Below are 16103 nucleotides of genomic sequence, written 5' to 3'. Positions count from 1 at the left end.
TAGAAAGGGAGCATAGTCATTTCCCATAATCAACACTAACTAAATAATACAGACTATAGCTTTTAATTGGTACTAAGCTAATTAGTCATCTAGAGTCCTCAAATCTTTTGTTTTGGTCTCCTATTGTATTCTAAGCATCTATCTAAGTGCCCTTAAATGTAAAAAGTAGTGACAAAATACTCACTAAATTGAAACAATGAATAAAATACTAGCAAAAAAAAAATGAGAGAATAGTAAATCCAGAGAGTCATTAATTTGACACTAGAGAGCACAAATGGTTGGAGGTTAGAAAGAATGATGAGAAAGGGTTCTAACTTAGCTAATGCTGACAAGTTATTTTCAGGAACAAGATAGTGAATTTTTGGCAAATGGTTTGGTTTGAATTAAAATATCAAGCGTGGAATAGACACAAAAGTTTTACATATCAGTTTTATTAATAGTGAGAGGAAATTGAAATTGACCAATATGTCCAATGTTGTTTAAATTTCAGTGTTATATCATGCAAATGGAATCTGATGCAAGCATTAAAATTATATTATTAAGCATAACTAATTTTTAAAATTTTTGATATTTATTTAATATGCTTCTATTAATTTAGTAATAGAATAACAACACTTAGAATATATTTTTCATAAAATCATTTATTTTGGCTAATGATAAACCACCATACTTCAGTAGTTCCCCAATTCCTAAAGATTAATAATACATAAACAGTAAAAATAAATGTAAAGTAAAATATCAAACATTGGATTGTCAATTTATGGGACTTATTAACCTGAGTATATAATTGAAAGATATGATCAATAATAAAGCCATAAGATATTAGTAAAAGTAGTTGGAAGATATTCAGGGTAATCATGTTTCAAAATCAAATTAAGACACATAGTTTGCTAAATATTGGCATAATTATTGTATGAAATGGGATTAATTATTCTATTTCAAATTGGTCATGATTGAGAAATTCTGGGCTACCTAGGAAGAAGATGGAGGTGTAGGAGGACGCTAGGCTCACCATGTCCTGCTGATCACTTAGATTCCATCTACACCTGCCTAAATAACCCAGAAAACCACTAGAAGACTAGCAGAACAGATTCTCCAGAGCCAAGCGCAGACAAGAGGTCCACGGAAGAGGGTAGGAAGGGTGAAGAGGCTGTGCGCACTACACAGACTGGCAGGAGGGAGCCAGGGCAGAGGGGCAGCCCTACGGCAAAGCAGAGCCTCTGAGTCTGGCTTGTAAAAGTGGAGGGGTCAGACGGAGTGTGTTCGGACAGCAAGCGGGACTTAACATCTGGGAAGTTATAAGTTAACAGCTCTGCTCGGAGAGCGGGAAGGCTGGAGGACAATTGGAGAGAGTCCCGGATTGAGTCCTGGATGACAGAGCACAGCTTGGCAGGGAACAAAGGCCTCACCGGCGCCATCTCCCTCACCCACCCCCCAGCCAAAATCCCAAAGGGAACCAGTTCTTGTCAGAGAACTTACTTGCACCACACAAACACCCAAGCTGTGCTTCGGTGGATCCATCCCTCCTGCGGTGGCAGGTCTGACTCCCTCCCGGTGACTCAGGGCCCCTCCCGAAGCAGATCACCAAAGGATAAGCAAGCTGAGCCTGCCCGTCCAGCCCCCTTGCACCTTGCCAATCCACCCCAGCTAATAGCCAGATCCCCAGCACCACAAGCCTGGGAGTGTGCAAGTAGCCCAGACGGGCCACACCACCCCACAGTGAATCCCGCCCCTAGGAGAGGGGAAGAGAAGGTACACACCAGTGTGATGGTGGCCCCAGTGGTGGGCTGCAGGCAGACATCAGGTCTGACTGTGGCCCCGCCCACCAACTCAAGTTATTCAAGACTGCACAGGGGAAGTGCCCCGCAGTTCCACACCACTCCAGGGACTATCCAAAACGACAAAACGGAAGAATTCCCTTCAAAAGAATCTCCAGGAAATAACGACAGCTAACGAACTGATCAAAAAGGATTTAAACAATATAACAGAAAGTGAATTTAGAATAATAGTCATAAAATTAATCTTTGGGCTTGAAAACAGAATAGAGCACAGCAGAGAATCTCTTGCTACAGAGATCAAGGGACTAAGGAACAGCCAGGAGGAGCTAAAAAATGCTGTAAATGAGTTGCAAAATAAAATGGAAACGACGACGGCTCTGATTGAAGAGTCAGAGGAAAGAATAGGGGAACTAGAAGATAAAATTATGGAAAAAGAGGAAGCTGAGAAAAAGAGAGATAAAAAAATCCAGGAGTATGGAGGGGAAAATTAGAGAACTAAGTGATGTACTAAAGAGAAATAATATACGCATAATTGGTATTCCAGATGAGGAAGATAGAGGGAAAGGTACTGAAGGTGTACTTAAAGAATTCATAGCTGAGAACTTCCCTGATCTGGGGAAGGAAAAAGGTATTGAAATCCAAGAGGCACAGAGAACTCCCTTCAGACGTAACTTGAATCGATCTTCTGCACGACATATCATAGTGAAACTGCCAAAATACAAGGATAAAGAGAAAATTCTGAAAGCAGCTAGGGATAAACATGCTCTAACATATAAAGGGAGACTGATAAGACTCATGACAGATCTCTCTACTGAAACTTGGCAGGCCAGAAAGGAATGGCAGGAAATCTTCAACGTGATAAACAGAAAAAATATGCAGCCGAGAATCCTTTATCCAGCAAGTCTGTCATTTAGAATAGAAGGAGAGATAAAGGTCTTCCCAAACAAACAAAAACTGAAGGAACTCGTCACCACTAAACCAGCCCTACAAGAGATCCTAAGGGGGATCCCGTGAGACAAAGTACCAGAGACATCGCTACAAACATGAAACCTACAGACCTCACAATGACTCTAAACCCATATCTTTCTATAATAACACTGAACGTAAATGGACTAAATGCACCAACCAAAAGACATAGGGTATCAGAATGGATAAAAAAACAAGACCCATCTATTTGCTGTCTACAAGAGACTCATTTTAGACCTGAGGACACCTTCAGATTGAAAGTGAGGGGATGGAGAACTATCTATCATGCTACTGGAAGTCAAAAGAAAGCTGGAGTAGCCATACTTATATCAGACAAACTAGACTTTAAATTAAAGGCTGTAACAAGAGATGAAGACGGGCATTATATAATAACTACAGGGTCTATCCATCAGGAAGAGCTAACAATTATAAATGTCTATGCGCCGAATACAGGAGCCCCCAAATATGTAAAACAATTACTCACATACATAAGCAACTTTATTGATAAGAATGTGGTAATTGCAGGGGACTTTAACACTCCACTTACAGAAATGGATAGATCATCTAGACACACGGTCAATAAGGAAACAAGGGCCATGAATGATACATTGGATCAGATGGACTTGACAGATATATTTAGAACTCTGCATCCCAAAGCAACAGAATATACTTTCTTCTCAAGTGCACATGGAACATTCTCCAAGATAGATCACATACTGGGTCACAAAACAGCCCTTCATAAGTATACAAGAATTGAAATTATACCATGCATACTTTCAGACCACAATGCTATGAAGCTTGAAATCAACCACAGAAAAAGTATGGAAACCTCCAAAAACATGAGGTTAAAGAACACTCTACTAAAGAATGAATGGGTCAACCAGGCAATTAGAGAAGAAATTTAAAAATATATGGAAACAAACGGAAATGAAAATGCAACAATCCAAATGCTTTGGGACGCAGCGAAGGCAGTCCTGAGAGGAAAATACATAGCAATCCAGGCCTATCTCAAGAAACAAGAAAAATCCCAAATTCAAAATCTAACAGCACACCTAAAGGAAATAGAAGCAGAACAGCAAAGGCAGCCTAAACCCAGCAGAAGAAGAGAAATAATAAAGATCAGAGCAGAAATAAACAATATAGAATCTAAAAAAAAACTGTAGAGCAGATCAATGAAACCAAGAGTTGGTGTTTTGAAAAAATAAACTAAATTGATAAACCTCTAGCCAGGCTTCTCAAAAAGAAAAAGGAGATAACCCAAATAGGTAAAATCATGAATGAAAATGGAATTATTACAACCAATCCCTCAGAGATACAAGCAATTATCAGGGAATACTATGAAAAAGTATATGTCATCAAACTGGACAACCTGGAAGAAATGGACAAATTCCTGAACACTCACACACTTCCAAAACTCAATCAGGAGGAAATAGAAAGCTCGAACAGACCCATAACCAGTGAGGAAATTGAATCAGTTATCAAAAATCTCCCAACAAATAAGAGTCCTGGACCAGATGGCTTCCCAGGGGAGTTCTACTAGACCTTTAAAGCAGAGATAATACCTATCCTTCTCAAGCTATTTCAAAAAATAGAAAGGGAAGGAAAACTTCCAGACTCATTCTATGAAGCCAGTATTACTTTGATTCCTAAACTAGACCGAGACTCAGTAAAAAAAGAGAACTACAGGCCAATATCCCTGATGAATATGGATGCAAAAATTCTCAATAAGATACTAGCAAATCGAATTCAACAGCATATAAAAAGAATTATTCACCATGATCAAGTGGGATTCATTCCTGGGATGCAGGGCTGGTTCAACATTCACAAATCAATCAACGTGATACATCACATTAATAAAAGAAAAGATAAGAACCATATGATCCTGTCAATCTATGCAGAAAAAGCATTTGACAAAATTCAGCATCCTTTCTTTAAAAACCCTCGAGAAAGTCGGGATAGAAGGAACATACTTAAAGATCATAAAAGCCATTTATGAAAAGCCCACAGCTAACATCATCCTCAATGGGGAAAAACTGAGAGCTTTTTACCTGAGATCTGGAACATGACAGGGATGTCCACTCTCACCTCTGTTGTTTAACATACTGTTGGAAGTTCTAGCAACAGCAATCAGACAACAAAAGGAAATCAAAGGCATCAAAATTGGTAAAGATGAAGTTAAGCTTTCACTTTTTGCAGATGACATGATATTATACATGGAAAATCCGACGGACTCCATCAAAAGTCTGCTAGAACTGATACATGAATTCAGCAAACCCGCACGATACAAAATCAATGTACACAAATCAGTTGCATTCTTATACACTAATAATGAAGCAACAGAAAAACAAATAAAGAAACTGATCCCATTCACAATCGCACCTAGAAGCATAAAATACCTAGGGATAAATGTAACCAAAGATGTACAAGATCTGTATGCTGAAAACTACAGAAAGCTTATGAAGGAAATTGAAGAAGACATAAAGAAATGGAAAACATTCCATTCTCATAGATTGGAAGAACAAATATTGTCAAAATGCCAATACTACCCAAAGCTATCTACACATTCAATGCAATCCCAATCAAAATTGCACCAGCATTCTTCTCGAAGCTAGAACAAGCAATCCTAAAATTCAAATGGAACTACAAAAGGCCCCGAATAGCCAAAGTAATTTTGAAGAAGAAGACCGAAGCAGGAGGCATCACAATCCCAGACTTCAGCCTCTACTACAAAGCTGTAATCATCAAGACAGCATGGTATTGGCACAAAAACAGACACATAGACCAATGGAATAGAATAGAAACCCCAGAACTAGACCCACAAACGTATGGCCAACTAATCTTTGACAAAGCAGGAAAGAACATCCAATGGAAAAAAGACAGTCTCTTTAACAAATGGTGCTGGGAGAACTGGACAGCAACAGGCAGAAGATTGAAACTAGACCACTTTCTCACACCATTCACAAAAATAAACTCAAAAGGAATAAAGGACCTGAATGTGAGACAGGAACCCATCGAAACCCAAGAGGAGAAAGCAGGAAAAGACCTCTCTGACCTCAGCCATAGCAATTCCTTACTTGATACATCCCCAAAGGCAAGGGAGTTAAAAGCAAAAATGAACTACTGGGACCTCATGAAGATAAAAAGCTTCTGCACAGCAAAGGAAACAATCAATAAAACTAAAAGGCAACCAATGGAATGGGAAAAGATATTTGCAAATGACATATCGGACAAAGGGCTAGTATCCAAAATCTATAAAGAGCTCACCAAACTCCACACCCAAAAAACAAATAACCCAGTGAAGAAATGGGCAGAAAACATGAATAGACATTTGTGCAAAGAGGACATCTGGATGGCCAACAGGCACATGAAAAGATGTTCAACGTCGCTCCTCATCAGGGAAATACAAATCAGAACCACACTCAGATAACACCTCACACCAGTCAGAGTGGCCAAAATGAAGAAATCAGGAGACTATAGATGCTGGCAAGGATGTGGAGAAACGGGAACCCTCTTGCACTGTTGGTGGGAATGCAAACTGGTGCAGCCGCTCTGGAAAACAGTGTGGAGCTTCCTCAAAAAATTAAAAATAGATCTACCCTATGACCCAGCAGTAGCACTGCTAGGAATTTACCCAAGGGATACAGGAGTGCTGATGCATATGGGCATTTGTACCCCAATGTTTATAGCAGCACTCTCAACAATAGCCAAATTATGGAAAGAGCCGAAATGTCCATCAACTGATGAATGGATAAAGAAATTGTGGTTTATATACACAATGGAGTACTACGTGGCAATGAGAAAGAATGAAAATGGCCCTTTGTAGCAACATGGATGGAACTGGAGAGTGTTATGCTAAGTGAAATAAGCCATACAGAGAAAGACAGATACCATGAAAACATATGAAGAGTGTGAAAACACACTCTTATGTGGATCCTGAGAAACTTAACAGAAACCCATGGGGGAGGGGAAGGGGAAAAAAAAAGAGGTTAGAGTGGGAGAGAGCCAAAGCATAAGAGACTCTTAAAAACTGAGAACAAACTGAGGATTGATAGGGGGTGAGAGGGAAGAGAGAGTGGGTGATGGGTATTGAGGAGGGTACATTTTGGGATGAGCACTGGGTGTTGTATGGAAACCAATTTGACAATAAATTTCATATATGGGAAAAAAATAGAAATTCTGGGCTATATAGTCATAACTTATCCTGTTGTCAGTAAGACCATGGCCTAGGCTGGTCTAGAATTAAATTCTAGACTTAAACCAGAGTGTCAAAATTATAAGGGGCAGTCATATCTAACTTGTATGGATTTCTTACTTTGATCCTTGTAGCATACCCATAAAGTGTTATCCTCACATAGGGAAAATAAGGTTCAAAGAGATTAAATATAACTTGTTAGGTTTAATACTGATAAGAATTTCAGCTGGAATTCAAACTCAAATCAGTATGACTATTGTCGAATCTGCCTATGCCATTAATCAGAATTTGTCTTATTGACTATGCACTATTTCTTAACTAGAATTTTCTTAAGAGAAGAGACATCACAGGGCACCTGGGTGGCTCAGTCAGTTGAGCATCTGACTCTTGATTGAGCCTGCTTAGTGTGGACCCTGCAAAGGATTCTCTCTCTCTCTCCTGTCCCTCCCCCACTCATTCACATGCACACACTCTCTCTCTTTCTCTTAAAAAAGAAGAAGAAGAAGAAGAAGAAGAAGAAGAAGAAGAAGAAGAAGAAGAAGAATATTAAGAAATATCATGAACCCCAAAGAATAACTTCCTGAGGATACAAAGACTTCATTGGAAAAAATGAAGAAAGAAACTGAAATCTGATTTTATGGAAATATCTTTCAATTGTAAATTATCATCACAACATAAATTTTTTGTTTTTTATTTCTAGTCAGAGAATAAAAACACAAAATTGAATTTTTGAAAAGTATGTCCTTGCTCCTCCTCCCTATTTCCTACTGCAAAGGCCACAGTTTCAAAACATGATGGTAGCATATCCATTTATTTATTTATTTTAATGTTTTTGTATTTGTTTTTGAGACAGACAGAGACAGAGCATGAGCAGGGAAGGGGCAGAGAGAGACAGAGACACAGAATCTGAAGCAGGCTCCAGGCTCTGAGCTGTCAGCACAGAGCCCGATGTGGGGCTGGAACTCACAGACTGCGAGATCATGACCTGAGCCGAAGTCACACGCTCAACCGACTGAGACACCCAGGCGCCCCTGTAGCATATCCTTTTAAATTCATGTAGAAGAGTCTCCTTTCCCATGTAGCTCTGGTCATATAATTACTGCCCATACAATGTTTTTTCATATTCTAACTTCCCTCTGACCTCATACCTACAATTTTACAGCAGAGGATTGCCTTTTCTTCAGAATATCAAGGTCATACTGGTGAATATGAGCTAACGTTATGCTGACAAAACTGGTCAGTGATATTTAACTGTCCCTATGACCCATTGATATTTTGATATCTTGGACTCTGCTTTTCATTGTCTTCACCCTCCCATGCTTGTGTGGTCAGATTTGGGAATCTTAGGGCAATTGTAGTTCTGGTTGCTCAGGCCCCTCCCTCCTTCTAACATTCTATCTTTTCATCTCACTCCCCATGGTGTATTTAATGTATGCCTCCTCCAAAAGGCAAGAAAGAAAAAAGAGACAGAGAGACAGAGACAGAGACAGAGAGAAAGGAAGGGAGATCTCCTTGGAAACTGAATGTGACCCCATTTGGAAAAAAGGGTCTTTTTTGGTTAATGACTGATTGCAAGATGAGATCATCTTAGATTAGGGTGGCTCCAATAACAAGTGTCCTTATAAGAGAAGACATAGACAAGAGGAAGAAGACACAGCCACAAAGAAGGCCACCTAAAGATGGACCCAAAGATTGGAGTTATTCTGCCATGAAAATGGAATGGCTGGAAACCCAGGAAGAAGGGAGAGGACAGTGGGGATCCTCCTGTAGAATGATTGGAGGGAAACTGAGCCTGCCAACACCCTGAATTCAGACTTCTACTCTTTAGCTCTCCGCAAGAATACATTTCTATTGTTTTAAGTCACCAAAACTGTGGTACTTTTGTTACAGCAGACCTGGGAAACAAATAAATGCCCTGAGCCTCAATTTGAATGAAATTAGCAGATTTGTATTTTCCCATGGCCAATCTTTTCATTCTTTCTTAGGGTCCATCAGCTCATCTCATGTTGTGTCATGTTTCTCTACAGCAGAGATGTCCTGCGTGAGAAAACTCTAAGTGGTTTCATTGTTTAAATTCCGGTTTCCAGATGACTGTCTTGGTTATTTCCTTATCTCTGTCTGCACATTTCTCCTTTGGCTTTACTCACCTTCTTAGTGCCTTAATTTTGGCACAGAAATCCATACCCCATCCAACCTCCCTACCCCCAAACATGTTTTTCTTTATTGATCTACATTAACTATTATGAAATCTGATCACTTTGTCTCTATCACTACTATATCACCATCACTGCCTCAAATCCCCCCTTTTTTTTAAGTTTATTTATTTATTTAGAGAGAGAGATAGAACAAGAAAGGGAGGGGCAGAGAAAGAGAGACAGAGAGATGGAGAATCCCAAGTAGGCTCCATATTGTCAGTGTGGAGCCCAATGCGAGGCTCAAACTCACAACCCATGAGATCATGGCCTGAGCTGAAACCAACAGTTGGATGCTTAACCGACTGAGCCAACCAGGTGCCCATGGAGTCCACTGCTTCTATCAAGGACTTTGGATTTCTACAGGAGAGGATATATCTATCTCTTTTTCCTAAGTAGCCACTTGATTGCTATAAAGAATACAGTTCCCAGTGTACCCATGGCATCATTCCTTGTCTGCTGCTCCATGGCACACTTAAAATTTCCCTCTTTCTTTGTTTTTGCATATAAATGACTTCCAAGCTCTACTCAGAGCTTCTTGTAGCCATGACACCTATAGCCAGCCTCTCAAGTGTAGGCCCCTGTCTCTAACCTGAACCTGCACTGTCCTCGAAGCATTTTATGATTTTCAAGCACTGAATTATTTAGGTTAGAGATTCGGAATTAACCGTTGGGCTGGGGTTCTGGCATCAGTATTTTTCAAAGTTCCCTGAGTGATTTTGGTGTGCAGTTCAGCAACAGCTGTTCGAACCCACCCTGCACTTAACAGTCTTTTGGGAAAAACATTGAAATGCCTGTTGCATTATATTATTTTCCAGATGTGCGAAATCTAAACTCAAGCCTGACATTGGAGATCTTAGTTCAACACCAATCTGATCTCCATCTATTGTGTACATAGACTCCTGTTTTTCTGCCAAACTGATTTCCTTGTATTGTTTATATCTAAGGAAAAATTACTTCCCACCTCTCCCCACCCAAACACACATACACATGCACGGGACCCATGATCTGGCAAAGGATTTTTGTGGCATATTTATGGACATGGGTCTGACAGGTATACAGTTTCTACACTGAAACGTTAGACCCTGGAAATGTTTGACAGTGGATACAAACAGTGGGGTAAAGCACTGAAAACTAACCTAGGCCCCTCCCCTAAAGCCACAATATTTGCTTGCTTATTCATTAGCTTGACTGTTTTCTGGAGAAAGACTTTGAAGTAAATATTTATAGAAGCAACTAAACTTGCTGAAAGAGCATCTTTGGGCCAGAGGGCATGAAGGAACAGTTTTCCCATTACTTGCCTTTATACTAAAGGAAATAAAAACTTATTTGAGCCCTTGGCAATGTCACTGACAGACATTTCCTAATTTGTGATCAGTATCAACACTGCTAGCTGACTGATGCAACCTGCGACAGAACCCCTCCTAATGAAGCAACTACAGGGCAGATTCTGATGAAAACTTCCTTCTCTCGCCTCTTCTCAGAAGCAGAGCTGTTTAAAATTTCACACCAATGAGAGGAAATGAAAATAAAACTGAAATACAGAATCACTTTTCATAAATCTAGCATAGGACTATTATAAAGTTGGCCCAGTTTGTCAGGGAATTTTTTATAATGAGCTCAGCAATGGAAATTTCTCCTAAGGGGTAGGCATTAACCAAATCACAAGACAGAAATGATCTGGCTCAGAACCAATCACAAGAAACTTTTATTGTTTCTCATCTAGTGTTCTTATTTATATATAAAAAAAGGAAACAAAGAGGGGAGCTCAATCATTATGGCTCTATAAAGTTACATACTTTATATTATTATTTTTCCTCTGCTCAGTGTAAATATTTAACCTCAATAAGAATGTGTTAGCCTATTGGCTTTTCTTTCCTTGTGAACCAGGGACAATGGGAATATTCCCAAATCAAGTTTTACACACAGAGTGAGCACTGGAATGAGGGTTCGAAGAACTGCTTCTATTCCTTACGCTGGATTTATTAAAGTGTCTCATGCTCCACAACAATCCAGGGGGAGTGGCATCAGATCTTCACCTACTACATGTGAAAACTGGGGTCAGGCAATGCTTGTGATTTATACAGGGGTACAAGATTTAGTAAGTGCAAGTCAGAGTGACTGACATGTTCTGGTTTGCCCAGGACTTTCTTGCTTTAGCCCTGAAAGCCTCACGTCTTAACAACCCTTTCAGTCCCTGGCAAATACAGATCCACAGTCACCCTAGTTGCAGTCAGAGATTGCAATCTGTACACTGGGCTACAACCCTATTCTCCATAACATCCTGAAGTCATTACTTCTAATGCTCAAGTTACTTGCAGATCTGTGACTTGTTCTCTCAACTAACAGCTCTACAGAGAGCTTTTGGGAAGAGTGAATAGATGATATCTTCATCTATATTCTTCTAATAACAATCAAAAATAAATAAGCATTAGAATAGGTATTCAATAAAAGTTCATTGAATCCCAGAGTATTCTTTAATTGTAGTTAAAGACGAATTAGGCCTACAGGGAAGGTGTAGAATTGGATCTATTTAAGTCATCACAAAAGCCGCAGTATTGGAACCCTAGATTCTCACCCGAGTAGTTTGGGCCCTTATCAATGATGTAGTAGAAAAAAGATGTTAGCAGTGCTGAGTATTAGTTCAGCTTTTGACACTAAAATGACTTTGGCAAGCCACTTCCCGTGCACTTCAGCCAGCTGAAATGTAAAAGCAGGAAGGTGGGACCAGGTGACTTCTAAGAACTCTTACAGTCTTAGCGTAATAGGCTTTGAGCCACAAAGAGTAAACAATGTTAAGGGTTCACTGATGGGGCCCCTGGGTGGTTCAGTTGGCTAAGTGTCTGACTCCAGCTCAGGTCATGATCTCACAGTTTGTGGGTTCAAGCTCCGTATCTGTGCTGACAGCTTGGAGCCTGGAGCCTGCTTCAGATTCTGTGCCTCCCTCTTTCTCTCTCTGTCCCTCCCCCACTCACATTCTATCTCTCTTGCTCTCTCAAAAATAAACATTAAAAAAAAATGAGTTAACTGATGAAACAAAATTGGATTATAAGCTGTGCCTTCAGTAGAATTCAAAAATAGGTATTGTTAGTTCTCACGGGTTTCTTCCTCTTCTCAGCAATGTCTGTGAATACCTAATTCTTCCTACCAACACCGAAAGTACCCATGGTCTTTTGTGTTCTTTCTGCACTCCTACTAGCAAGTGAAGATAAACTGATTTGCTCCCTTACTTGATCTCTAAGTTCTGTCTTTTCCTTGGTAACCCAGATTTGCTAATAAGTTTACTGGACTGATTGACAATCTATTAAAAATAACCGGCATTAAAACATTCCATTTGAACTATCCTGTGCTGTATGTAGCTGTCACTTTTCTCTTTTCATAATTCCATGTTGATTTATTTGTAACATCTTTCTCAGGTATTTATATTGCATCTCCCCTAATGACCACATAAATTAAGCAGATAAAAGAGAGAACAAATCAGCATCATGAGAAACCTATTCTGTCCTGGTCCAAGGTTCTATACTTACCAAAGGATTTGGCAGAAGAAAGCCATACTCTTCAGAAATATGAAATCTTCCTAAAGATAATAATGGTATTGTCTTCAAATTCTGACTTTGAGGTTCCATAATTTTGTCTGAAGTATCTGCAGTAAAGCCAGTCCTGAGTGACAACGATTCCAAATATACCAAAGACCCAGGTTGAGGGAGCATCAGGATGGCATCTTCTTGCTGCAATTCTGCAGTGTCTCAGCAACAGAGGAGAACCTTGGTCTGAGGTTGAATTCCAGAATGCCATAAACTTTCTCTGACACAAGGTTGAGTAAACAATTAGAGACTGCTGACTAAAACAAACAGGCAAACAGAATCACAAAAGAAAAAAAAATCTCCTTTCTTTTTACACACATGTAGTAAGAGAAAATTGGTTTTAAAGATTGGTTTTAAGTCCAAAGACAATTTGTTCTCCTTTGGAAAAGGGGAAATGAGCTAGTACTTTGGTTATGGTTGATTCCAAATATCCTGACAATAATCTTGTCCAAAATGAATTTTGACAACAGGGTCTTTATCCCAAAGGAGTGAATGATTAAAACTGGAAGTGAGTCACCTTTAGACAGATATTTCAGTGGTTGGTGGTGACTGGAGATCAGAGGAAGACTCTAAATACATATCAGAACCTCAGAGGGGGTCTGAACAACATATTCTAAACAACTGCTTTGATTTACTTTAAGAAATAACATTTAATCATTTTTTGAAATCTTTAGCCACAATAAGGAGGACATATATATTTTTAACAAATGAAGTAGTGGATATTAATAAACTTAGGAGTCTGAACAGAGTATTTGATTGAACCCTCTACCTTTATCAACCATCTTTTGAGAAACTTCTACTAAAATGGGTGACTTTACCTATGAAGGAATTACTACTTTTACTGATTTTACAGAGTAGTAAACTGAGGAACACCATATAGATAACCCTGTCTATTGTCACTCCACTAATTATTGGCAGAGTGAGGACTAGAGCTGAGGTATCTTAAATTTTTTTTTTAACGTTTTTTATTTATTTTTGAGACAGAGAGAGACAGAGCATGAACGGGGGAGGGGCAGAGAGAGAGGGAGACACAGAATCGGAAGCAGGCTCCAGGCTCTGAACCATCAGCCCAGAGCCCGACGCGGGGCTCGAACTCACGGACCGCGAGACCGTGACATGAGCTGAAGTCGGACGCTTAACCGACTGAGCCACCCAGGCGCCCCTAGAGCTGAGGTATCTTGATTTCCAAGCCCTTGCTGTGTTCCCTAGATCAGGTTGCCAGGCTGTCAAAAGTGCTCTTACAGTTTGTTTGTTTTTTGAGAAAGAGAGAGAGAGAGGGAGAGAAGGAGAGAGAGAGAGAGACAGCATGTGCACACACGTGTGCTCTCTAACAGGGGAGGGACAGAGAGAGAGAAGAAGAGAACCTTTTTTTAAAAGATGTTTATTAATTTATTGTGAGAGAGAGAGAGAGAGAGAAGTGCAGAAAGAGAGGGAGAGAGAATCCCAAGCACGCCCCGCACTCAGGATGGAGCCTGACTGAGGGCTCAATCTCACGATCATGAGATCATGACCTGAACTGAAATCAAGAGTTGGACGCTTAACCAAGTGAACCACCAGGTGCTCCTATAGTTTGAATTTTCTTTACTATGGAGCCAGGTTATAAGTTCCAGTCCATAGATCTGCAGTATGGAAATTCTGAAGACTCTACCTTTTGCCAAATGGACCCTAAACTTAGGTCAAAAGTTGTAGATAAATTGATTTGGAAGCTAATTTATCTGAACACATCTTCTTCTTCTTCCCTTTCTCTATGATAAATAGAAAAGCTAAGAGCAGGAAGTTCTCTGATCATTCATTGAACAGTTCCTACGGAAGGTTCAACTTTAAAAGTTGTCTTTCAAAAGTAGCCTAATTAGTCTATGTACCTGTTTTTGTGCCAATACCATACTGTCTTGATGATTACAGCTTTGAAGTACAGGCTAAAGTCTGGGATTATGATGCCTCCAGATTTGGTTTCCTTTTTCAACATTACTTTGCCTATTCAGGGTCTTTTGTGGTTCTATACAAATTTTAGGGTTGTTTGTTCTAGCTCTGAGAAGAATGCTGGAGGCAATTTTGATTGGGATTGCACTGAATGTGTAGATTGCTTTGGATAGTATCAACATTTTATCCATATTTATTCTTCCAATCCATGAGCATGGAAGGTTTTTCCATTTCTTTGTGTCTTTTATGGGTTTTGGTGCAATTGTAAATGGGATCAAATAGAGAACCCAGAAATGGACCCACAAATGTACGGCTGGCTAATCTTTGACAAAACAGGAAAGAGTATCCAGTGGAATTAAGGCAGTATCTTTAGCAAATGGTGCTGTGAGAACTGTACAGCAACATGCAGAATAATGAAACTGGACCACTTTCTTACACAATATACAGAAGTAAACTCAAAATGGGTGAAAGACCTAAATGTGAAACAGGAAACCATCAAAACCCTAGGAGAAAGCAGACAACACCTTCTTTCATCTCAACCGCAGCAACTTCTTACTCAACATACCTCCAAAGGCAAGGGAAACAAAAGCAAAAATGAAGTATTGGGACCTCATCAAGATAAAACTTCTGCACAGTGAAGAAAACAACAAGCAAAACTAAAAGGCAACTGACGGAATGGGAGAAGATATTTGCAAATGACGTCTCAGAAAAAGGGTTAGTATCCAAAATCTATAAAGAACTTACCAAACTCAACACCCAAAAAACAAATAATCTGGTGAATAAATAGGCATAAGACATGAATAGACACTTCCTAAGAAGACATCCAAATGGCCAACAGACACATGAAAAGATGCTCAACATCACTCATCATCAGGGAAATACAAATCAAAACCAAACTGAGATGTTACCTCACACCAGTCAGAGTGGCTAAAATTAACAACTCAGGAAACAACACATGTTGGCGAGGAATCCTCTTGCACTGTGGGGGGGGGGCATGAAAACTGGTACAGCTACTCTGGAAAACAGTGTGGAGGTTCCTCAAAAAATTAAAAACAGAATTACCCTATGACCCAGCAATAGCCCTACGAAGAATTTACCCAACAGATACAGGAGTGTTGATTCATAGGGGCACATGCATCCCAATGTTTATAGCAGTTCTATCAACAATAGCCAAATTATGGAAAGAGCCCAAATGTTCATCAACTGATGAATGGATAAAGAAGATATGGTTTATATATACAATGGAATATTACTTGGCAATGAGAAAGAATGAAATCTTGCTATTTGCAACAATGTGGATGGAACTGGAGGGTATTATGCTAAGTGAAATAAGTCAGTCAGAGAAAGATATCATATGTTTTCACTTATATGTGGAACTTGAGAAACTTAACAGAAGACCATGGGAAAAGGGAAGGGGAATAAAATAGTTTCAAACAGAGAGGGAGGCAAACCATAAGAGATTCTTAAATAC

The 16103-nt window shown here is 39.6% G+C and overlaps 1 protein-coding gene across 1 annotated transcript in view; it reads right to left on the bottom strand.

Annotated features, from left to right (window-relative positions):
- IDO2 (indoleamine 2,3-dioxygenase 2) overlaps window positions 1-12993 on the bottom strand; it is a 79762-nt gene extending 66769 nt beyond the window's left edge. Inside the window, exon 1 of the mRNA XM_047091102.1 lies at window positions 12656-12993. Coding sequence (XP_046947058.1) covers window positions 12656-12838 — 183 coding nt within the window. The 5' untranslated portion in view covers window positions 12839-12993. The remainder of the gene's footprint in view (window positions 1-12655) is intronic.
- Window positions 12994-16103: the final 3110 nt, after the last annotated feature.

This window comes from Lynx rufus, unplaced genomic scaffold, assembly GCF_022079265.1.
Source record: "Lynx rufus isolate CCGP_SWC_20201006 ecotype Redwood Valley unplaced genomic scaffold, mLynRuf1.p SCAF_3, whole genome shotgun sequence".
NCBI classification, from domain to species: domain Eukaryota; kingdom Metazoa; phylum Chordata; class Mammalia; order Carnivora; family Felidae; genus Lynx; species Lynx rufus.
The sequence above is the reverse complement of the archived record's forward strand: the minus strand, read 5'-3'. Positions and strand labels throughout refer to the sequence as shown.